The sequence below is a fragment of the Pituophis catenifer genome, unplaced genomic scaffold (genome assembly GCF_029215685.1).
Source record: "Pituophis catenifer annectens isolate HBS135680 unplaced genomic scaffold, rPitCat1.0.hap2 SCAF_1, whole genome shotgun sequence".
NCBI classification, from domain to species: Eukaryota; Metazoa; Chordata; class Lepidosauria; order Squamata; family Colubridae; genus Pituophis; species Pituophis catenifer.
In genome coordinates, this window is record NW_027256881.1 from 125,330,752 (window position 1) to 125,355,383 (window position 24,632).

Below are 24,632 nucleotides of genomic sequence, written 5' to 3' on the forward strand. Positions count from 1 at the left end.
AAACTCAGCAAAAACTGGACATAAGAAGTTCAGAAAGATTTTTAAAAGCCTTTCATTTTTTTTATTCTAATATTGGAATCATGACAGTTTTCCTTTGTTGTATAAAACAACGTATAAAATAGCATCCCTTTTCCTACTAGATACAGGATAGAGAGATGCTAAATTTTATGAAATTGTATACTGGTATGTCTCCAAACAGTGACAAGAAATGTTCTTGTGCAAGTAAAATATTAACAGAATATTTTCCACATTTCAAACCACAGAGCTCAAAAACCCAATCTCAATCTCCTGTTCATCAGAAGCACACATCAAGTGCAAAAAATTTTCAAAGTATCCAAAAGTAAGACTGAATTGTAATAATTAGACTGCAATTCAGGATTATGTCGAACAAAGGCACATATTTTATATTTTGGCAAGAACATACACATATTCCTCATTTCCATAAAATGTACTTTTCATGCACAGCAGCATTGCTTACTTCAGTTCATACTCATTTCACCAATAACATTTTCCATCTCTAATGGTTGTTTCACAGTTGGTTTATTCTCAAGCTGGACTGCATGTTTTTCTCCTTAACGTGAAGCAAGCCATTGTACATGAAGCAGCCTGGCTAAACAGGAACTTGGAATATTCATGAACTTTTCTGGTGTTTCTTAACTGGAAGTTTAGCTGAAGTATTCTAGAAATTTGGCAAATTTATAACTGAATGAGCCTCAGTTAGTGCATTATCTATTTTGAATATATAATTACTCATGTACAAGTTTAAGGTGTTTAAATAAAAACTACACTTTGTGGATTTAAAAGAAATATAAAACTGAAGTTAACTAGCCACATAACAGGATCAAAATTTTGTTCACTTATTAAACTCATCTTTCCATAAAGAATTTTTCACCTGCTTTTTTTACAGCCTGTGCTTGAGCAACTTTTCAAAACTGAAAAAAACCACATCTAGATTCAAATAGAGAAGGTATCAGTAGAAACCAGTTTAGTTTTTAGTTTATAATGTAAGAGCTTTTGTAATAAACTAAAAAACAGAAAACCTTGTCAGAAATAAACCATTCACTGCTCCATTTGAACCAGTATAAACACATACAGTGTATGTTATATGTAGGTAGTTACATAGTCATGGAAGAAAAATATGCTAAGCCTTTATTATCTCCTCTGTTCTTCTCCAAAATCAGAAACATAATTAACTTTGTCATAACCACCACAACGAAATTAGATTAACAGTGTGTTGATACAATATTCAATTGATAAGATTTTATTTAAAATTTTAATATAAATTTAGGAAAGAATTTGATGTGATGTGCAAAGCAAGAGAGAAAAGCCACTGAATGAAAGTGCAGTTTTTATGCTTTAATACTGACCCAGAGACAGCCTAATAAGCTCCCATATATCCATGTTTTTATGTAAAGTTTCCTTCCAGACTCTGTCAGTAGCATGCTGGCAGTCAAACCGCTTAAAAATAATACGGATGGCAATGTTTTCTGGAGACTTAGTTTAGCGTGAACACTTTTCCCAGGGAACCTATTTCTTCTTTTAGAATCTTTTGCATCATAAAATTCTATTAGCAATCTAGAAGCAAGGAAAAAGTTTAAAAATGAGATTTATTTATCATATGCTTTTGGTTTAAAGCTTTTATACAATTCTCTGATTATCTCTGATAATTTATCACAAATACTTTCCTCCAAGAACCATGACTTTTGGCCTGAAATTCTTTCTTTCATACATCAGGGACTGAATTTTTTAATCTTCATCTGCAAATAGCACAAATTTTACTACGGTGTGTAATTTGGCCAGACTTATTTTTAGGGCTGTACAAAGATTCAAAGAGGTGTGATACGAAGCAAGTTAGCACATATGCAGCATCTGTCTCTGAAATGTTCAAGCAGTCACAACCCCTGGAAGGAATATTGCCAGCTGTCTCTGTGTAGGCATAGACAATTTTGTTAGCAATTCCAATGGAAGCGTTCATATCTTTTTGAAGCAGCTGCTTAAGTCTCACAAAGGATGCGGCTGTTTTACCCTTCAAAGAGAGCCCTTTGTTCATACTGATGTGTTTTGTGAAGGACCAATTCTGAATGCTCTGCACAGCTCTATTTTCCTTAAGTAGGTAAATGTAAATAATTAAAGCTGCTAAATGGACTTAAATGAAAATGACTATAGAGTTTTAGCTAAGCTATATGGGTGCATTTATTGTAACAAATAAACCCAAGATTTGTTACAAGTCACAACTAGCTAAATATACACAGCATTCAAGACAAAATCAATTAACTTATAGCTTATAGAGAAGGCTAGCCTGCTATTGAATCCGTATGGATTGTGAATATCCTTTAGTCTCACCTAGTCAAATTTGAATCAGTATATTCACATCTATAAAAAAAATATTGTTTTACAGATGTGGGTATACTGATTCAAACTGGACCAGGGGTTTTTTGGCCTGTAAGTAAAGGATATTCACATCAATATTGATTCATAGTTACAATCACAAGTACAGTACCACAACATTAGTTTGAGTGATATTTCCCGCTCTCATAATCATTGATCTTATTACCTTACTCTACACTTTCCACACAAATTTTCCCAAGTGCAATATAGCATATAACTCATACATCACAATTCTGTAAAATGTTAAGCTAGCAACATTTATTATTAATACAAGTAATAAAGATAGCTCCTTTTTATTAAAAAATAATCAAATGCTATAGATAGAGCCAGGCCTTTTACCACTTACTTGTCCTTGACTTCAAAACGGTCATGAAGCCATCTTCTCATAAACATTTGTTCTCCTGGAATGTCTTTTAGTTCAATTCGTTCAATATGGATATGAATTCTTGGACACGCCTTACAAAGAAATTCTAAAATCCAGAAGGACATTATAAATACTTTTGTTATAACATGATTAATTTCATTTCAATTTTATTTGTAAAATTAAAAGCTAACTTATTTATTTAACAATCTTTAAAACTGATCCAAAAATCCAAATCTGGATTTTTAGACTCTGATTTTAAACTGCTTTTTAAAGTCACCCTAGTACCGTGATGGCGAACCTATGGCACGTGTGCCAGAGGTGGCATGCGGAGCCATATCGGTGGGCATGCGAGCTCAGCTCCACCGTGCATGCACGCGCCGGCCAACTGATTTTCAGGCCTTTTGGGACCACTGGAAGTCAGGAAAAAGGCTGTTCCCAGCCTCCAGAGGGCCTCTAGGGGAGTGGGGAAGGCCATTTTTGCCCTCCCCAGCCTCCTAGAAAGGCCCTGGAGCCTGGGGAGACTGAAAAATGGGCCTAGCTTGCCATCGCATGCATCAAGTGGGGAGAGCGCGTGGGGGTCGCACAACATGTGTGGGGCACTTAGAATTATGGGTGTGGGTATGCGCGCGAGCGACACCACCACCCCGTGCACTCCCCCCACTTTTGGCACACGATGGCAAAAAGGTTAGCCATCACTGCCCTAGCAAATCTTTTATTCTAAAAGGCTGCATGTATTTCTTTTAAAATAATTTTTAAAAAGTGTATAACAAGATCTATGAGTTTTTAGACTATGTTTAAATATATTAATTGCTAACATTTTATATTAAACATTGAAAATATACAGGAAAAATAATTTCTCACATTCCCATGTGACTCTTTACAGTATTGCAAATGCTCACAGGCCTCATTAAATGGAAATGACAAAACAGATTGTTGGTTTAATTTAGTTTAAATGGAGATAAAGAACAAAAACAATATGAAGTATATTTTTTCTTTAAAGATACAAAAGAATATAATAATTTCTTACATTTTTATCATTAAATGAATGGGATGAATGCATCCTATTTTATTTTTTACCTCATATACTGGTATGAAATGAAAGCATCTATGTCTTGTTTCAAATAAATTCCTAGATTCCACTTTCAAAAAATGTACCTATTTTTAGAACATTGTTCTTAAGATTACGATTAAAGAAACCCAATAGAAAAATGACAATTTTTCTATAAAAGTTAAATGCAAAATTACGTTTACTGAGAATTAAGTATGTGCCGAAGCCTTATTTTCTAAAAACTGTAGACATTAATAAATGTTATTTTTCTTAAAAAGCCAGTATTAATAAAAACAATAAAACAGGATACAATGCTATCCTAAGAGCACATTGAAAACTAAAGAAAATAACATTTTCTGAGGGAAAAATGGCAGGTATACATATACACATACATAGAAATAACCAGCTACTTCATTGCATGCTTCTTAAGATCAGAAATCCATTCCCCATCTTCCCTCAATGCACTGAGAACAGGGATGGCTTTTACTTGATGTGGTGCTCTGGGCATTATTCAGTCATAACACAAGACTTCATTGTCTATAAAGTCTGTGGTTAAGGAGGGACATGTAGCTTGGGTAGGCCCACAGGAAATATGCAACTCTCCAGCTTTCTATTGCACCTTTCCCGCTCCAGCACTCCAAAGTCCCTCTTCCAAAGTTGGTGGCAAATCCCCAATTATTAAAGGATAAATATGGGTGCTTTTGTAAGAGAGATAAACACAGAAAGTTCAACGCAGTGAAATAGGAAACAAATGGACATGTTAAATATCAGCAAATTCTGAAGACCTGGCTTTTCCGGCAGGCCTGGGGCCATTGATCTCGCTACGGCGATCTTGCGAGACCCGGCCATAGAATGGAGTGCATGGGTTTTTAATGTTCTTTTTTAAAAAAAATTTACGGGATATTGTTTGCATTTTTTTTGCTGTAAGCCGCCCAGAGTCTCTAGGGAGTTGGGTGGCATAGAAATGCCACAAACAAACAAACAAACAAATAAATGGATAGAAATTGAACACTTTCAGGAGATCCTACTACTACTCAGGACATACTGTAAAAAAACAAAGAAGGAAGAGCAGATTTTCAGTCAGAAACAATAAAATAAGAACGATACTTGGCAATGTATTGTCTGTGATACAATGCAATCACAGACCAATTACATCAATTAGATTTTGCAGATAACTCTTTAATCTGATCAATATATTATTTTGATTATTTTAACTTGTGTTCCAACCACTGATACGGAAGAAGATAATGTTCCTGAGTTTAATGGTCACATTAAAATTGAAATGGGTAGAACATTAAATCTGAAATTGAAATTGATGTGCAGCTTGTCATTGGAGACTGGAATGCCAATGTTAGAAATATCAAGGAGGAAAATGTACTTGGACTCTCTGGGCAGAGGAAAGAAGAATGGTTTGGGGAAGAAACATCAATAATGTGTGTTGTGCTGATGATATTATACTCTGAGTGCTGAGATTGCCAATGAACTGCAAGCTCTAACAGTGAAATCAAGCAGCCTGATGACAACAAGGGAATAAGACTACATGTAGGCTTAGAACTACAAAAGAAGACAGTGAAGTGGTGGATGGCTTTTGGATCGACTATCACTAATAAAGGAAATAGCAATAAAGAAATATGCCACAGACAAGACTTGGTTAAATAAAAATGAAAACTTGTAAAATACATTCAGATGTCAAAGGTCAGAGGTGTGCAGGTAATGATTTTCTCTGTGATACTCTATGGAAGTGAAAGTTGGATTTTGAAGAAGCAGGATAGAAACAGCATTGATGCTTTTCATATCTGATGGTGGAGTAGGCTCCTGAGAATACTATGAATGGCCCAGAAAACAAAGAAATGGATCACAGAACAAATCTCACTTGAGGCAAAAATGACCAGGTTCAAATCATCCCATTTGGGACACATTCTGGGAAGAACTAGCACTCTGGAGGAGGCTCTAATGCTGGGGAAGGTAGAAGGAAAGGAAAAAGAAGATAAGCCGCAATAAGATGGGTGGACTCAATTACAGCAGCAATGGGTACACGCCGGGAAAACCTGGAGAATACCCATCTATGTGGTCACTAAGTATTGACACTGACCTATTGGCACATAATCAATGAATGTGCCTGGTCTGTGTGGATGAAATGTTCTATTTTTTATTTCTTCCCTTCCCCTCCTTAAATCCATTTGAAACACATTTGGCCTCACATGTGGTAATGTTCGTTTTGATATAAGAGGTAAGAGGTAATATTGAGGACCCAGTTTGTGGGGGCAATAAACTGACTTTGTATAAATATACAAAAGTATGAAGGCTATTGCTTAACGCATTGTAAGCCGCCCTGAGTCTCCGAAGAAGGGTGGCATATAAATCAAATTAAAAAAAAAAAAAAAAAAAAAAAGACCTCACTGTTGCCCTGTTAGGAGAGACAAATCATGAAAGTCACAAATTATGTCTGCCTATACACACTCAAAAGTAAACTGCTGTTCTTAACATAACTATATGCTAACAAAATATAAATGATATTATATACCGGTAATTAAAATATATTTATTTTATTTATTTATTTGTTCAACTTGTATGCCGCCTTTCTCCAAAGACTCAAGGCGGCTTGAAACATGTATATAAAAGAAAGAACAAAGAACTCTCCTCCCCAGTTTAAAATCCAGTGCAGCAACAAATCAAGTTAAATGCTAGCTTATGTAAACAAATGTATTTGCCGGCCAATAGAAAGAGAGCCTAAAATAGAAATAAACCATTAATTAGAAATTTAGAAGTCAAACAAAAACCTGAGCCCAACCATATATCATTTGGAGCACAGAAAAAGTTCATGTTGAATGTTCTAGAAATTCCATGAAGGATGTGGATTCTTCCAGTTTGAATCAGTCAAGAGAAGGCTTTTAATAACATCTACTCACCGGTCATGGTTGGTGCCGTTTTTCTTTGTCCTTTATGGTCTGTAGTATCTTCGTAGGCTATTGTAATATCATAAACTGCATCTAAGTAGCTTTTCATTGAATCAACAGCAACGTGAGTGGCCTTCACCCGTGGAGTAAGGACATGTTTCAGTACTGTGAGACCTAACCAAGAAAAAAGGCAGAGTGAAAAAGATTTAGTAGGTTGCCCAGGAAAATGGTAACATCTCTAGATCCTGCAGGTGACATCTATAAAACCAGCCATTGATTCTGATTTTCTCTAGACCCAAGCTAGTGTTTTTATTTTTCCTTTTTATCATTGAGGAGAATGATCACACATCTACCCAGTATCACAGATCAATTCAGTGAATCATAGGGCTTATTCTAAATGCATGTAAGTTCATGGCATTCACAGTGGTCTATTAAGCCTCCATATCTCTCTAAAACACACATTTAATTTGCAGAGAAGATATCCAAATGTTCTCTGATCACTGAACAAAGAGAGCTGTTGTGGCAAAAATATTCTTCAATAACTAATCATGACAATTGTTTTCCTCATCATGGAACACAAAATATGTATCCAGAGTTCAATCTGAACATAATAAATAAGTGATATGTGAATGCAATTTAGTTACAAATCTACACCCTTCCAAAACTGCGAAGGAATATAAAATATTGTCATGTGTTGCATCCATGGCACATAAAATTAATTTCAAATCAACTTTATCAACTCCAAGACTTGGAAAAAATTGTTAATGGGTTCTTCAAACCCTAACACATTTCTTATATATTCTTTTATAAACTTTTAGACATTTTATATTTATTTATTTTATTTTATTTGGAAAATTTTATTGCTGCCTACTCACTCACCGCAGCTCACAGGAAATACAATCTTATATACAATCTTAACCAGTAAATTGTAACTCAACTCAGAAATTCTTTCTTTCAGTCTTTGCTTCCAGAACTTTTGTTTATGCTCCAGAGGGCTACTTTTAACACTCTACCTTCTTTGACCATTCAGTAATGACACCAATGTCCTGATTGGGTATTTGAATTGCCTCTCAAAATGGCAATGCAGGTCTTCCAGTTGAACTTCCGGCGCCTTCGGAAGCAAGATCCGCGACCTCCACAGGTCCATTCCGAGCTCACCCTGTCGGGGGCTTCATTTAAAGCCATAGCCACCCTGTAGAGGTGGTGAAGCAAAGGGGTACTGCCTTGCATGTTGAGGGGAGCCGCATCTCCCCTCTCTGACTCAGAAAACCCCCTCATCCGAAGACTAGGAGCAGCGGCAGTTAAAATGGCTGCCATGAAGCCAGGGAACAGCCAGAAACAATAAGTTTGTGCAGCAGGAGAGAAATGGTGAATGGTGTGTCGTCTGGGTAAGAAAAGATTTACAGCTGAAGCCAGACTCCCCCCCCCCAAATTTAAGGGGAATACCTTTTAGAACAATTTGTTACAGCGGCATGTAACTATTGTGAAAAAGCATATTGGAAATTTAAAGAAGTAAATATTTGTTTAAAAAGAAAATTGAGTTGGAAATGGAATCCCCAAAACAAAAGGCGTGATATTAAAGCAGCATATTAAGATGCTGGAACTATAAATCTACCTTTTCTTCAAATAATTTGCCATAAGTAACAGAGTTATAAGTTAAACTAAGCAAGAGAAATAAATTGGACTTGTCAAAATAAAAGCAGAGAGGTAGCATAGTGAAGTAAAGAGCGCCATCTGCTGATGACAGTGAATTTTTGCAATTTGGGAGTAAATATTGAAATGAAGGGAAATAACTGTTGAACTATACATATTTACCTTTTAACCACTGGAGACTGGAATATTAAAAAAGAATTTGTGTCTGGGGATCCATAAATACTATTGGGAGATACAAAAATGACTTGAGGAGTGGAGGATCCCTGAAGTAACCAACTGATTTGATTGATCATTGATGAGACATTTAAATTTGACTTTGAGGTTTGGTTTCTGAACTGACGATTGTGGAGACTCAAACGGAATGGAGTTAATGATTCAAAACATTAAGAACATTAGGGACCTTATCCTGGAACTACACAAGGACATAGTGGAAATATTTGATCGTAAAGATCCGTGTTGGCGAACCTGTGGCACATAGAGCCATTTCACCTGGCACGCGAGGCGTCGCCCATTCCTGTTCCGGGTTTGTGGCACATGCATGCACATTGGCCAGCTAGTCTTCTGGTTACTGGTGCGCATGCGTGCGCGACGATCAGCTGACCTTCACATGTGCGACAGTGCCAGAAACTGAAAGATCCTTCGCTTTGTGGCGAAGGTTGTCGAGAGTGTGATGGCGCGACAGCTCCCACAGTACCTGGATGAAACTGTCTATCTGGATCCGTTCCAGTCCGGCTTCAGGCCTGGGTACAGCATGGAAACGGCATTGGTTGCGTTGGTCGATGATCTCTGGAGGGCTCGGGACAGGGGTTGTTCCTCTGTCCTGGTCCTATTAGATCTCTCAGCGGCTTTTGATACCATCGACCATGATATCATGCTGCGCTGGCTGGAGGGGTTGGGAGTGGGAGGCACCGTTCTACGGTGGTTTTCCTCTTATCTCTCCGACCGGTCACAGTCCGTGTTGGCTGGGGGGCAGAGGTCGACCTCGAGGCACCTTGTTTGTGGGGTGCTGCAAGGGTCGGTCCTTTCACCTCTCCTGTTCAACATTTATGTGAAGCCGCTGGGTGAGATCATCCGTGGATTTGGGGTGCGGTGCCATCTGTACGCTGATGATACTCAGCTGTACATCTCTACCCCAGACCACCCCAACGATGCCCTTGAAGTGATGTCCTGGTGCTTGGAGGCCGTGCGGGTCTGGATGGGGAGGAACAGGCTCCGACTCAACCCTTCCAAGACCGAGTGGCTGTGGCTGCCGGCGTCCCGATATAGCCAGCTGGTGCCATCGCTGACTATTGGGGGCGGGTCATTGGCCCCCACGGAGAGGGCTCGTAACTTGGGCGTCCTCCTGGATGCACGGCTGTTTTTAGAAGAGCATATGACGGCCGTGGCCAGGGGGTCTTTCTATCAGGTTCGCCTGATATGTCAGTTGCGTCCCTTTCTGGATTGGAACTCCTTATGCACGGTCACTCATGCCCTCGTCACCTCTCGCCTGGACTACTGCAATGCTCTCTACATGGGGGTCCCCTTGAGGAGCACCCGGAGGCTCCAGCTTGTCCAGAATGCAGTCTCGCGGGTTATTATGGGGGCGACATGGCGCTCCCATGTAACACCTCTCCTGCACGAGCTGCACTGGCTCCCGGTGGTCTTCCGGATGTGCTTCAAGGTATTGGTTCTCATCTTTAAAGCACTCCATGGCTTAGGGCCCGGGTATTTACGAGACCACCTTCTGCCACTGATAACCTCCCACCGGCCAATCCGCTCCCACAGAGAGGGTCTCTTCAGGGTGCCGTCGGCCAAACAATGTCGACTGACGACCCCCAGGGGGAGAGCCTTCTCTGTGGGGGCACCCGCCCTCTGGAACGAGCTACCCTCAGGAATACGACTGATCCCAGACCTCCGTACTTTCCGTCGAGCTTTGAAGACCTTCCTATTTCAGCAAGCCGGGTTGGCTTAAAATTTTAATGGGTTATTTTATGGGCAAAGGGTTTTAAATTTTGGGAAGCCAATTTGATTTAATTTTGTTTTATTTTAATTTTTATATTGCATGTATTTTAATCTTGGCTGTTCACCGCCCTGAGTCCTTCAGAAGAAGGGCGGTATACAAATTTAATAAACCTAAACCTAAACCTTATTTGCCTAATCGATTTTTTGGAAGGAAAAGAGAGAGGTGGGTGGATGGGGATGAGGGTGGGGGTGGGGGGAGAGAGAGAGAGTTAATTTTTCAGCATCCACCCCATCCCATGACCCAAAGCCAACTGGCTTCTCTGCGTCCCAAGGACACACACACACACTCTGCGCTCAGCAGCCACTTCTACCGGCTTTGCCTTCTTGCGCCCACCCGAGCCATCTGTTGCAAGCCGAGGAGGATGTGGGGTGATGATCGTGTCCCTGTCTCAAAGTCCCCTCGACTCCGGATGGGTTTTGCAGTTGTGTCCCTGAGTCAATGCCGGGAAGTAGCAGAAGGGCAGCCAGAGTTTCTCCTTTTCCATGCCCTGAAATCTTTTGAGACTAAGAAGAATCTTAAATCTCTCTGGAGAGATCGGGACCAGGGTGCTTATTTGCCAAATCAATTTTTCAGAAGGAAAAGAGAGAGGGGGGTGGGGAGGGGGGGGAGACACACACACACACACACACACACACATACAGAGAGAGAGAGAGAGAGAGAGAGAGAGAGAGAGAGAGAGAGAGAGAGAGAGAGATATTCAGATTCTTCAGGTATCAGTTTTAGTTTAGTCTCAAAAGATTTCAGGATTTCATGCCTCCGTCTGCCTGTCTCTTGGTGAGGAAGCTTCCTGGAGAAGCAGCCGAAAGCTCCATGTGGAGGCCGACAATCACAAGCCTGCTTCCAAGGGAATGGCTTGGCTATTTCAAAGCGAGTGGCCGGGAAGCCGAGAGACAGGCAGACGGACGCTGCGCTCGCTCTTGCCTTACTTGCCGATTGAAAACAGCACTGAGCTGCGGGGAGCAACAAACTCAAGAGCTGAAAGAGGCTGAGGAGAGGCAGGGCCAGGATCGGAGTCAGCCAGGGGGAAAGAGAGATGTGTGGTGCCACTCCCCGCTACAAGCGCAGCAGCCGTCTGCTCCTCTCTTGGCGAGGAAGCTTCCCAGCCGCTTGCTTCAAAGTAGCAGAGCCATTCCCTTGGAAGCAGGAGGCCCTGGGGCTCGTGATGACGGCCTCCGCATGGAGCTTTCAGCCGCCTTTCCCCGGAGCCCCGAGGCATAGCAGCTGCCTGCTCCTCCCTCTCTGCCTCCCACCCACCCTCAGCTCCACATCGAAGTTTGGGAAGCATCGGGGAAAGTTTGTGCACTGCGCTCGGGGCACGAAAGCAAGCCACCGCTGTCGCCAGCATCATGGCGAGCAGGCCAGCTGGGTAGGAGGCCGCCCAACCAGCTCCCTGCTCCTCTGGCAGCTCGCTTCTTTCCCGGAGAAGGGATGGCGGCATACAGCAGAAGTGCTCTCGGTCCCAACAGGGAAGCTCCAAACGTGCGGCAGTGGTGGGGATCAAGTAGGGGTGCTGCGCCGAGCCAGGGAACAGCGGCTCCCAGCAGAAAGGAGCCCAGGCAAGCCACATGTTCAGAGCTTCCCTGGCAGCGCACTTAGCCTCATTTGGCAGCGCCATGCGCTGGCTGGGGAACGCTGTCTTGCCATGGAATGGGCCGGTACCTAGTTGTCCTCCATTAAGAACACCCGCCCTCTTGGAAAAAAGGGGGGCATGTTTGGGGATGCGGATGTGCAGTGCAGGGCGCATGTGCAGGGGAGCATGGGGTGCGCATGCGCAAATGGGGGCACACATTGCATTATGGGTGCCGGCACGCGGAAGCGCGAGGGTGCTCGCGCGCTCAGACTTTTGGCACGCAATGCCAAAAAGGTTCGTCATCACTGGTATAGATAGAAGACATGGAAATTGTATACAAGAGACAAGGAGCAAAGACCAGGACAAGAAGGAAAGAATGGAATCATCAGATGGAACAAAAGGGGAATTAGAACTGAGAGACCAGCAAAAAGAAGATAACAAGGAGGAGACACTATTAAAATTAATAAGAATTGAGGAATTAAAACAGGGGGAAAATATTTTAAAAGATTTTAAAAATAAATGGGAAGAACGGGAAGAGGTTTGGAGGGAAACAATAGGATTTAGAGCAGAAAGCTTTCAAATTAAACAGTGGGAAAAGACAGGGCAAGGAGAAAAAAAATATATTATGGATTCAGAATATAAACTTCAAAGTAGATGGAATAAAAGACTTAAGAGGAAAACAGGGGAGACAAGTAAAAAAAGATAGAATTAAAGGATAAGAGATAATGGTTAAGGGGAGAAAAAGTTAGATATGTTATGATTATATATTAATAATTGTATTAATATTAGAATGATATAGGCTGGACAATTAGTTGGTATTTAATATAAATAAATATTAGGATAAACATTACCACAATGAAACTGGAAAATTATGAATGAGAATTCATTATTAATTGGAAATGAGAGGTTGAATGATGGTATTATTAAAAGTGTATAAAATATGACTATTGTATAGGCAATGTGAAAGTAGACATATTTATGTGTATTAACAAACTTTAAAATATACAGAGAGGAAGAGTTAAATAATGGGAATATGAATAACAAAACAGAGTATCATGTCCTTGAATATAATACTGTGGAGTGGTGGGGGGGGGAATATTAGTGGAAGTTTAGAATGGAAGCATGTAAAGCAATGTATCACAAAGTCAAATAAGTTAGGAAAAGAAACATGAAAAAGAGACACAAAGAATGAAAATGGTGGTAAGCTTGAAATGTTAGGATGTAAGAAACTGGTATTCAGACGGTATACTTTCTCTCTACTTCCCTCCTTCCTTCTCCTCTTTTTCCCTCTCCTTCCCTCTCTCCTTCTCCTCTCCCCTCTCTATTTCTCCTCTCTTCTTCTCCGCTTCCCTCTCCTTCCCTTTCTACTCTTCTCTTCTCTTCTCCTCCCCTCCACTTCCCTCTCTCCTTTCCCCTCTCTACCCTTACTCTTTCTCCCCTCCCCTCCTCCCTTCCACTCCACTCCATTTCACACTCTCTTTTCGTTGTTGTATATAATATTCCTAATACCTACAGGATATGGTGTATTTTCCAATTAATATCTCTTCCAACTATAACTATATAACTTCTTAAAGTTACATTCAAAAATGAAAGAAACAGATTTAATCACTTAAACATGTGTTATTGATAATAATTATATTGATTAATCTTCACATTAATAATTTTACACATCATCATTCTAAATATATATATATATATATATATATATATATATATATGTTTTTCTTTCTTTTTTGTAGGTTTTATGTGTCTTCTCTTTAGCCAGGTTCTACCTACGTAAACCAAGATATTATGCAGCCCTAGTTCAGTGAAATCACAATTCACTAGTTTCTGGGCTTTTTTTTTTTTCTCTTTTCTGGCAGCCAGCAGACTCTTTGCTGCCCATTGGGAGACTAAGATAGATCTATTTCGGCCTTATAAGGCCTCATCAGTTAGCCACACCCTCATCTCATGTATCCTCCCTGTAAAGGTACAATATTTGTTTTTCTTTCTTTTTCGTAGGTTTTAGGTGTCTTTCTCTTTAGCCAGGTTCTACCTACATAAACCAAGATATTATGCAGCCCTTTACAGGGAGGATACATGAGATGAGGGTATGGCTAACTGATGAGGCCTTATAAGGCCGAAATAGATCTATCTTAGTCTCCCAATGGGCAGCAAAGGGTCTGCTGGCTGCCAGAAAAGAGGGGAAAAAAGCCCAGAAACTAATGAATTGTGATTTCACTGAACTAGGGCTGCATACAACAAAAGATAATATGGTGGACTTTAAAGCATATTGGTTTAGATGTTATTGCATACTTGTTAATATTTATATGAAAATAAAAATGTTATGTAAGAGATAGGGAAATGGAATGTAATAATTATATGTTTATCTGTACTGAAATGTATGATACTCAAACACCACACCATCCACATAATGATATGTATACATTTTTAAAAAAATAAAAACTTGATGGAAAAAAAATGGCAATGCAGGGCACCTCCTCCCAGCTGAAATTCTGGAAGGCTTGGAAAGAGATCAGCTGGAAGGTGTAAACAGAGTAAACCGGAGAGGATCTCTCAGTCTTAGCTCAAAGAAATTTTCCAACTGTTAGAGTGATAGGTTTAGGAATACAGGTAGGTCTTGATTAGTGCAGTTAATGAATCCTATGAAATGGTCTCATTATTCAAATTCACACTGCTAAAAGTTATATTGTTACAGAAAATATAGTAACTGGTTTTAGCTTGACAGAAATAAGCAATGCCATCGATCAATGCTATCAGAATCAAGGCAATTGCACTACCCCATCATAAATTGGGCCTTTAAAAACATTTGGGAAGAGTGGTAGATCTGATTACTCTCCCCCCTTCCCCACCAAATCCTGGCTCTAACAGCTTATTGTATGCCATATGATGGTGGATTTCCAGTAAAGCATTTGTAATCTATTCGTTTCACTTTATCTTCTGATGCTGCTTTATAGTAGCAAAGTGGGAGAAAAATAGTTTAAATAAATGGAAGTCTGTTGTGCTTGTCTTTTCATATCAAATCCATTTTGTTTCTCTTACCTTCCTTTTCAGCATATGCCTGACTATCTGCAATGAGTTTGCGCAGCGCTGGACTGTAACGTGTTCCTTCTGGAAAAATCACAAGGTACATCTGTGGAATTAAATATATATAAATGTGTGTGTGTGTGTGTGTGTGTGTGTGTATACGAACAGTTTTATTAAGTTAAACAGTTCAGCTTCAAGACTGGGAACTGAATAACAAGCAAGTTGTAAGACTGAGCTTCAGTGAGGTTGCTCCAGTCAAAAGTCTCAGTTTTCTTCCAACCCTGCATCATAACACAATTACTTTGTGCTTTTATCAGTTCTCACAAATGTAATTTGTGAAAGAATGCAGAGCTCACCCAGGCTTGCTGCACTAAAGCAAAACTCAATTCATTTAACATTAGCATCCCATAATGAATTATTTGGACAATAAGACTAAATTGAAACTATTTTCTTTTTCTTTCTTTAATGTCTTTCTTATTCTCTTTGCTGTTTAATAACACAAATACACTAATACAATTATGCATTAGTCATTAAGTTAATTTTTATGAATATAAACTTACATTAATATTTTTCCACTACAGGTAGTCCTTGACTTACAACTGTTTGTTTAGTGATGGTTCAAAGTTACAACTGCTCAGGAAAAGTAACCTACAAACCATCCTTGAAGTTGCAATCAGCATAACGTCCTCACAGTCACATGATCACAATTTGGGCAACTGGCTCACATTTATGATGGTTGCAGCATCTTGCAATTTGTGACAATTGGGGAAGCTGGATTTGCTTAACAAACTGTGTGATTGATGTAAACGCCATGCAATTCACTTAATAGCAGTAAAATGGTCATAAAATTGGGTCTGATCCCGTGATGATTTGCTTAAAGACTGCAACATTTAGCAGCCAAAATTTGGTCTCAACTGTGGTTGTAAGTCAAGGACTACCTATCCTGTTGCTTAGGGTTGTTTAAGAGAGATATATATGACCCCTCAACAGAATTAACAGGCTGGTTTAAAAAATGAGTTTCTTCAGCCTAATTTTTCTATGTAAACAGTTTTACATCCTAATGCCAGGATTTTTCCTGGAAGGTACAGATGTTTATCCTTCCAGTAACCAAATGAAGAGAACTGCTTAAAGCAGCTCCCTCACTTCTTAGAAGGAAAGTATAAACCAGCATTTGATTGTGGAAAAATGAATTGACTTCTGACTTTTTACTTTTGTGTCACCTGATATAACAAACATAAGGAGTGGGGGGGGGAGGGAGAGAGTGGGGGAGAGAGAACTTGTATACTGTACAAAATGAAAATAGAGAAGCTTACTGGAGTTTTTGCTTTCATCTGGATATACAACTTGTTCCTCATTTTCTTTTCATTAAATATGGAACGTCGGTTTACATATATTCCACCGTGCTAGTATATAAACAAATTGAATATGTTTGTAGCTCTTAATAATTCATGAAACAGTAGTTTGATACTCCAGAATAAAAAAATTAATGTACCAGCATTTTCCTTGCTGAAGGGTAAGCAGCTTTCTGTGCTCTTAAATTTGCTTTTGCAATGATAGGAACATGCAGATGTTTTTGCTATTAGTTTATAATATTTTTTATTCAAAAAATAGGAAATAGAAAAATACAGTTTTTTTTTTCTATAAGAGTTGATTCTATATGGATGCTAGATAAAAGAAAACTTCTCTTTGTGGGAATCTGAACTATGATTATTACTATGCCAAAGCTCCAAAGTATTAGGACTATTATATTAAGCAGTGAAAAATTCATAGAGGTCCAGAATCCACCTATTACTTTTGCCTCAAAAGTGAGGCTCTAGCCAAATTTTAAATTCTTATCTAGATAATACAATGGAGGCTAGTGACAAGGGATTACCTGTGTCAGACTTTAATGAAATAAATGTTAACATTTAGATAGATTTCTTACATGGGAATCCTAATTGTGTTTGGTTCAGTGGCTACTTAGGCTGTAAATGATGCCAACTTGCCTGACTATAATGAATGTCATGTGGTTTACTTCTAAATCAAAGTAAATCTAATTAGGATTGAAATATTTAGCACTTTTCAGGGCATTAGCCAAGATAGTCTCTTGCAGCACAATGAAAGTACTGTAGCAACTTTGCCATTTATTATGGCAAAAATATTCACATTAAGGTGAGTTTCAAATAACAGGGGAGGGTGGATTAGTAGGGGAGCAAACTCTGCTTGATTGGGAATAGCCTGAATCAGACTGAAATACATTTCTTTTGTAGCATACAAACAAAATCAATTAACTCTGTAAATAAAATGGTCTTCTATTGCTTTTCCTTCAAAATATACAATGGTAATTCATTGTTAAGATAGAATTACTATATGATTTATGTATAGTTCTTATGCTCTATGCTTCAATGTGAGAAATTCTTTACTGGGGTTGATATTTTACTGAAACCAATGGGATTTACTTCCAAATATTTGCAGAAACAATTGCATCAAAAAATAAGCAGTAACTTCTAGCTACTTTACATTAAGCTTTTCTGTGAGTTGGGTGGCTATATGATAAATAAAGAACCACATTGTTTTAAATATTTTTTCTTAGCTAGCTTGCTATTAATAATTGTAATTGTTTTTGTTGTACGCCACCTACAGTCACTTTTCTGTGAGATGGGCAGCTATATAAATATGATAAACAAATAAAAATACAGAAACAAAATTAAGATTTACCTGAGAAAAATACCACCCGTAGAGAGGAAGCCATTTTAATCTGTCTTTCAAAACATATCGAATATGTCCAAGAGCATTTTGCCTGATGGCCAACATATTTGCTATAATCCAATCAACTGCAAACCCAGAACACAAATATTTATAAATATAATACATCCCTGGCATACGCAATGCCAATTCTCTTTCCGGAAAACAAATGCTGCTAAAGAGCATGAACTGAGCTTTTCAGTTATAAAGTAAAATAAGCTCTTTCCACAATTCTATACCTTCTCTTTTTAGGTTTTGAACTTTCTATTTTCCATTTATTTCTTAATTTTCAATAGAAAAGTTTTAAATGAATATGATGCTATTTAATTCATTTCACTAGGACTGCCAACTCATTTTAGTATAATACAGAACAAGATCGATATAGACTCATTTTTCAAAATGTACTCTTAAAAGCTGAATTATAAAAAAAGAAAACTTGTGGGGTATGAAGTGGTTTATCAATGAAGCTAATAACAAATAGGAAACTTTTGTGACAAAATCCAGCAGTAGTTTTACAGTGGTAGAAAGTGATTCCACTCCCAGAAGATGGCAACCAAACTCATCTCTCTTATCTGACTTCCGCATCTGTTTCAACCATTTTATGGTACTCTACCAAGTATCCATCTTTTAAAGTAACTTTTCTAATATAGACAGGGAATTATAAAGAGCAGGGAGGAACTGGAGAAAATTAGATATCTCATCTTGCAGGAGCACCAAAGGAAAGGTATGAGCCTGAATTTGCCAAGAAGAATTTTAAAAGCTTCACTGTATGTGGAAAACTTGTTATTTTAAATCAGGCTTCTACTATATCGTTCAAAAAATCAAGCTTCTACCAACTCTTACACATGGAGTAAATTAATCCATAACCCAAATATTCAATTGTAGATATTTTAATCTGAGTGTTAGTTCTACGTACAGGTAGTCCTCGCTTAATGACTGTTTGAAATTATGAATACCTCAGAAAAGGTGGTCATGTGATCACAATCTGGTTTCTTGGCAACCTGTTCGCCCTTATGACTGGTTGTCAAGCACTCTGCGATCATGTGATTAGCCCTTCCAATCTGTTGGCCTCCACAGAAAGTGAATGGGGAAGATGGCAAGAAGATTGAATAGTGCTACCATCTGGCAACCTCTCATCTCTGAGGGTTGGTTGTGCTGTTTTATGCCTTCTTGGCTCTGCAGAGACAGGAAAGAGGAATGACCACCTTCATGTCTGCTTGAACCTCAGCAGCTGAAATCCAAGAATATATGAAGCCAAAATCCCTCCACAAGCATGGAGAGGGACTTCATTCACTTAATAACCCGTGAGATTGTTTAATGACTGCAACAGGGAATGGTGGGATTGTGGTTGTCAGTGAAGCAGTCACACGGGCATCTCATCTCAACGGGCAAAACTCAAGTCCCAATTACAGTTTTTAAGGGAAGACTACTGTACTTCTACTTCATTTATTGTAATTGTTAACATTACAAAAATGCCTTACAGAGAAACCAGTAATGTACAAACCTGTACTTTGATGATTTGCTATACATACCACATTCTCTTTATTTTTTGGCAAATCACCATACAGAATTATCTAGGAAGGGAGAAAAAGTATTTAGACTCATTATATAAAAATAAATTTAAAATAAAATCTCAAATTTTGTTTCTTCTTTTAAAGATGAATAATGTTAATTATTCTTAAAATTCCCTTTTCCACCTCAATGCAGCATTGATTTACTGCAAAGGTCTCCAAACCTGGCAACTTTAAGGCTTGTGAACATCAGGTATTCCCCAGCGAGCATGGCTGCTAAGGTATTCTGGGAGCTGAAGTCCACAAGTCTTAAAGTTGTCAAGTTTGGAGACCCTTGGTCTACTGCTTCAATTTTGTGGCATTTTACTGATTCCACCTCTACATTTAAATACAAGAGTCTAACTAGACCAAAGAAAGTAACTGGCTTTATGACTATCATATATTCCAAATCCTCTGCCCCCCAAAAAACACCTTAAGGATAGGTTCGGGGTTTTTTGTTGTTTCCAGTGACATTGTTCTTTATAACAGTAGCATATATGAGCATGTTCACATAATATGCTGTAGTTTGAATCTCAGTATATTATGCAAATCCAGGAAGATTCTAACATATGTAGCAACTGAGGTACAATTTCATTACCATGGCAGTTCATTAATTTCATTTAAATAAGTATCACTTGCACCAACAAAGCATGCAAGCTGTTTTTAGAGATAAGCAGTTCATACTACTTCATAATTTAGGTGGGGTTACATCATAATCAAGAAACAAGGCTTTTAAATGTATGGGGGAAATGTAAAAAACAGAACATTTTCCTATGCTTCTTACTGACATGCAAGGTATTTGTGTGCCCAAAGGATTACTATATTTTGCTTTTTGATAAACAAGAGTAATTTCAGTCGTAATTCCTCACTTGAAATTTGCAATCATTGCAATCCAAACACATAACAAACTATCATGAATCAGCATCAGTTGCATATGTAGCTTTAAGCATCTTACACTGCATCTTTGCAATATAAATAATTGAAATTTGTTGACAATGGAGAATTGTAATTTGATTAAATTAAAATTATTCATTAAAACTACAATGGAGTCTGGGAATGGAAGAATAGAAAGTATATTGTAATCAAAAGTTGTAGCTCTTCTCCAGCAGCTGCTTGCAACAGTTATGCAGACAAGAAACTTAAAGGGGCAGTTAAAAGCAAGTTAAGCCTGTTGCTGATACTGTGTAACACTAAAGTATTTTAATTAATCATATACATATTAAAAATTTAATGCAGTTTAATTCAGATGATTCAGCACATATATTTACTCTGAAAAAATGGGGAGAAACTTTTAAAATCATTTTTGAGAGGGAAAACTCTCTACATTTAACTTCATTAAAGAAAGTCCATCCCCAAAAACTGTTTTGGGGGCCAGTTCTATTACAGTTATATCAAAATGCAAGCAAAAAGAATAGTGGTTTGAGTGGAGTAGCATTCTTCAGAATGATACTCTGGTAATTCAGGCATCAGCTCAATCAGATTGTTGTCAGAAAAACTGTAGGAACAAATTAATAATAATAATAATAATAATAATAATAATAATAATAATAATAATAATAATTATTATTATTATTATTATTATTATTATTATTTTATTTATATACCGCCCTCCTCCCAAAGGACTCGGGGTGGTGTACAGCCAAAATTAAAAACATAAATATACAATATCATAGTTAAAATTAATTAAAATCATTAAATAGTTTTGGCCGAATTTTAAAACCCAAAGTTAAAACCCAATTTAAAATCATTCAATTAGACACCCCGCCTGTCGGAACAGTAGGGTCTTGAGGGCACAGCGAAAGACCCGGAGATCAGAGATGTTACGAATATCGGGGGCAATTCATACCAAAGGGCAGGGGCTCCGACAGAGAAGGCTCTCCTCCTGGGTGTCGCCAGCCAGCATAACTTGGCCGACAGCACCCTGAGGAGTCCCTCTCTGTGGGAGTGAACTGGTCGGTGGGAGGCTGTTGGTGGCAGAAGACGGTCCCGTAGATATCCTGGTCCTATGCCATGGAGCACTTTAAAGGTGGTAACCAACACCTTGAATTGCACTCGGAAGACCACTGGGAGCCAGTGCAGCTCACGCAGGAGAGGTGTTACATGGGTGTAACAAGGTGGGCCCATAACCACCCGTGCGGCCGCATTCTGGACCAGTTGGAGCCTTCGAGTGCTCTTCAAGGGGAGCCCCATGTAGAGAGCATTACAATAGTCCAGACGGGAGGTGATGAGGGCGTGAGTGACTGTGCACAAGGCATCTCGGTCCAGAAAGGGACGCAACTGGTGGATCAGGCGGACCTGATAAAAAGTGTTGAGTTTACTATATGAAATGTGAAATATTTCACAATCTAACAAAAATAGATATATTCTAAGGTTCAACTTCCAAATCTGCATGCACACCACCTACCGGGAAGCTCTAACTACTAGATCATTTCAGAGAACTCCAATTTGACCGTGGTGGTATAGGTTTTATAGCTGGACCTGTTCCTTGGTAAAATACTGATTTCAACAGTATTTTACCAAGTATTTTACCAACTGGGTTCCCATTCTGGGCAGAAGTAAGGAACTCAGATTCTTAGGACCATGCCTCTTTGCATTTGCTCACTTCCCTATCTTTTTTTGTCAGGCAGCTCAGCCCTGGTCAGAGCAGCAATCAATCAGCCAGAATCAAGATTATTTATTATTTGATTTCTATAGCCACCCATCTCAACAAGTGATTCTGGGTGGCGTACATCGTAACTTTTGTACACCAACATACTTGCAGTCCCTCACTTCTGATCTATTGTCTCTTTTCTGGGCAATGAAAATAGTGACAACGTTCAGACCGAAAGGCAAGTCAGTCCTTCCTCTGTGGTGCATCAATGATATTTGGGCCTTAGTTTTATGCTACACAGAAAAAAATGGCAGGAAGCCTGGAAGCAGCAGCTACTATATTTGCTATCTTGCACAGACACCCTCCCCCCCCTTTATATTTTGGGAAGTGAGAGAGGGACAGCTGTGTCCATTGCAGCAGTCAGACCCCCTCATCTAAAAATACTTCACTACCCCTGGTGCCAGAAAAGACCCTGACAAGTGAGGCCATCGCATTCTTTCTTCCTCTTATCAGTATTTGCAATGCTGGCGGGGTCTGAACTGAGCACACAGGTGGACTCAACGCCCCCCCCCAAGCCTCCCCTGCTCGGGCTGGGAAGCCTGCAGAGGCATCTCTCTCTCTCTCCCGGCCCCTTTCCGGCCTCTCTGGCTGGGACGTGACGGGGCAGGGCGGGCTTGGAGGGCCGAGCGGGAGAACGGAGTCCCCCAACCTCAGCACAGCCCGCGAGCCGCCCTCCCTCACCTGCACGCCGGTGTAGTTCTCGAAGAAGAAGAGCACCATGCTCTGGTAGATGGTGTAGAGCCGGTCGTCCACCTCGTGGTAGAAGCGGGCGGGCAGCAGGGCCGAGAACAGCCGCCAGGCCCCCCAGGCCAGGATGTAGGTGGGCGCGGTGCCCAGCATGACGGCGGCGGGCAGCACGTAGCGCATGGAGTAAGTGTGCAGCAGCACCGACAGCAGCATCTTCTCTCCTCCGCCCGGGGCGCGATTCGGCTTCTGCTCCCCTCGCCCGTCGCAGCTGCGCTGAAGCGCCTCCGCTCCTTCTCACGACCGTGAGCTCCGGCTGCCGCCGAGGGAGAAGGGGAGGAGGAGGAGGAGGAGGAAAAGGAAGAGGGCGGCCTCAGCTGTCGGCCACATGGCCCTCCACAGCCCAGGCGGAAGCAGCATGGGCGCGCACGGGGAGAGGCAGCCGGGCGGAGCTCATGCAAGCCCTCGCCCTCAATCAGCCGCCGCCGCCCTTTTTCTCCCGGGAGGGCGAGGGGAAAGCGGCGCCCGCCACCAGCCAACTCTGCCTCGGTTGTTGGGAGCCGAGTAGGTTTCCGGGCCTTTCTCCGCTTTGGATCTGCACGCCTCCAGCGGGGAGGCTTGTCATTTTGGAAAGGCGCGAATAACCGGCAGGGAAGGGAAGGAGCGTCGTTGGCAGGCTGAGCCGTAAAGTCCCGAGTTAGGCGACTCGGACTGACCCGTCCTAGCTCAGGGAGTAGCAGTAGCCACTAAAGTTAAGGCAAAGGACTGAGTAAAATGGAGAGTAAAAGCAGAAGCTGAAGGACGAGGGGTGGGAGAATAAAGGTCCCAGAGCTTCATCCAGCCCTGAGCTCTGTTCCGCTTTCCCAAACTTAATTTGCCCTTTGGCTGTTGATAGGTCTTGTTGTTGTTGGAGAAATGGAAATGAAAGAGCACATCTGGCAAACTTTGAGGGCCCGCAAAGAGAATTAAGAGAATCTGTTTGGGGTAGGGATTAAGGCACTTGATAGAATCTGGGAGATTTTTTTAGTTCGGCCCTCCTTCCGCAGGAGCCAGCTGGGTAATCTTAGACCAGTCACTCTCTCTCAGCCCTAGGAAGGAGACACTTCCATAACCTTATAGGAAGGTTTAATATACAGGCTATATATAGTTATACATAATATACTGTGGAATTGAGATCGTAGAAACACCCAGGAGCATAGAAGAGTCCAGAGGCAGATGCGTGAATAAATATCTTAAATGTATTTATTCATATAATAAAACATATTAACTATGTACAAAGGCTGTCTCAGTATTCATTATAGGATAGGGGGCACACAGTGTGTGTGTGTGTGACTACCCTGATCAGAGATCAAGTCTCATGAAGAACAAACGCAAAAAGAGAGAGAGAGCAAGGTGGAAAAGGTTGGAGGGGGTTTTATACTAAGGGTAAGCCCTTCCTTTCCACATAGGGGTGGAGACACTCTCTGCCTCCACTGGTGTCTATATGACACATGTGCCAATGGCTTGCAAATACTTGACATATACAGTTTTCATGTTTAATTTGTATGTCACCCAAAAATGCCTGTGAGTGAGTTGGGTGCCTTCTAATTTTTTTTAAAAAAAATTGATTTATATGCCGCCCTTCTCCGGAGACTCAGGGTGGCTTACAATGCGTTAAGCAATAGCCTTCATACTTTTGTATATTTATACAAAGTCAGCTTATTGCCCCCACAACTGGGTCCTCAATTTATCTACCTTAGAAAGGATGGAAGGCTGAGTCAACCTTGAGCCTGGTGAGATTCGATCTTACTTTAATTGCAGACAGCTGGTGTTAATCACAGTGCTATCAGTCTACTGAGCCACCAGGCATGGTGTGCGTGTTGGGGTGTGTTTGTGTAAAAATATCTTGGCAGGTGGTACTATGGCAGATGGTAACTCTAAACTTGTCCCTCCTAGGGATTAGTTCAACATCCCATTGCCTCTTAAAACAATTTTAGCTCAAAGCCCTCAAAGCCCGCAACAGCAATATGCCATCAAGGTGATGTTGGCTTTAATGACAACACAGACAGATTTTCTCCTTGACAATCTATCAGCAA

General features: G+C 40.2%; 2 protein-coding genes across 2 annotated transcripts in view; one reads left to right on the forward strand and one right to left on the reverse strand.

Moving 5' to 3' along the window:
* Positions 1–291: 291 nt before the first annotated feature.
* On the reverse strand, positions 292–22,880 carry LOC139308947 (1-acyl-sn-glycerol-3-phosphate acyltransferase epsilon-like). The gene is made up of 8 exons (XM_070932950.1): positions 22,555–22,880; positions 19,178–19,247; positions 17,647–17,762; positions 16,263–16,352; positions 14,965–15,055; positions 6,710–6,871; positions 2,735–2,858; positions 292–1,575 (listed from the first exon to the last, which is right to left on the reverse strand). The coding sequence occupies exons 1-8, from the start codon at positions 22,771–22,773 to the stop codon at positions 1,350–1,352; spliced, it is 1,098 nt and encodes a 365-aa protein (XP_070789051.1). The 5' UTR covers positions 22,774–22,880; the 3' UTR covers positions 292–1,349.
* The window catches only part of LOC139308948 (glutathione S-transferase 3-like), a 37,347-nt gene continuing 35,436 nt past the window's right edge, over positions 22,722–24,632 (forward strand). Inside the window, exon 1 of the mRNA XM_070932952.1 lies at positions 22,722–22,743. The gene's annotated coding sequence lies outside the window, so the exon portion shown is untranslated. The remainder of the gene's footprint in view (positions 22,744–24,632) is intronic.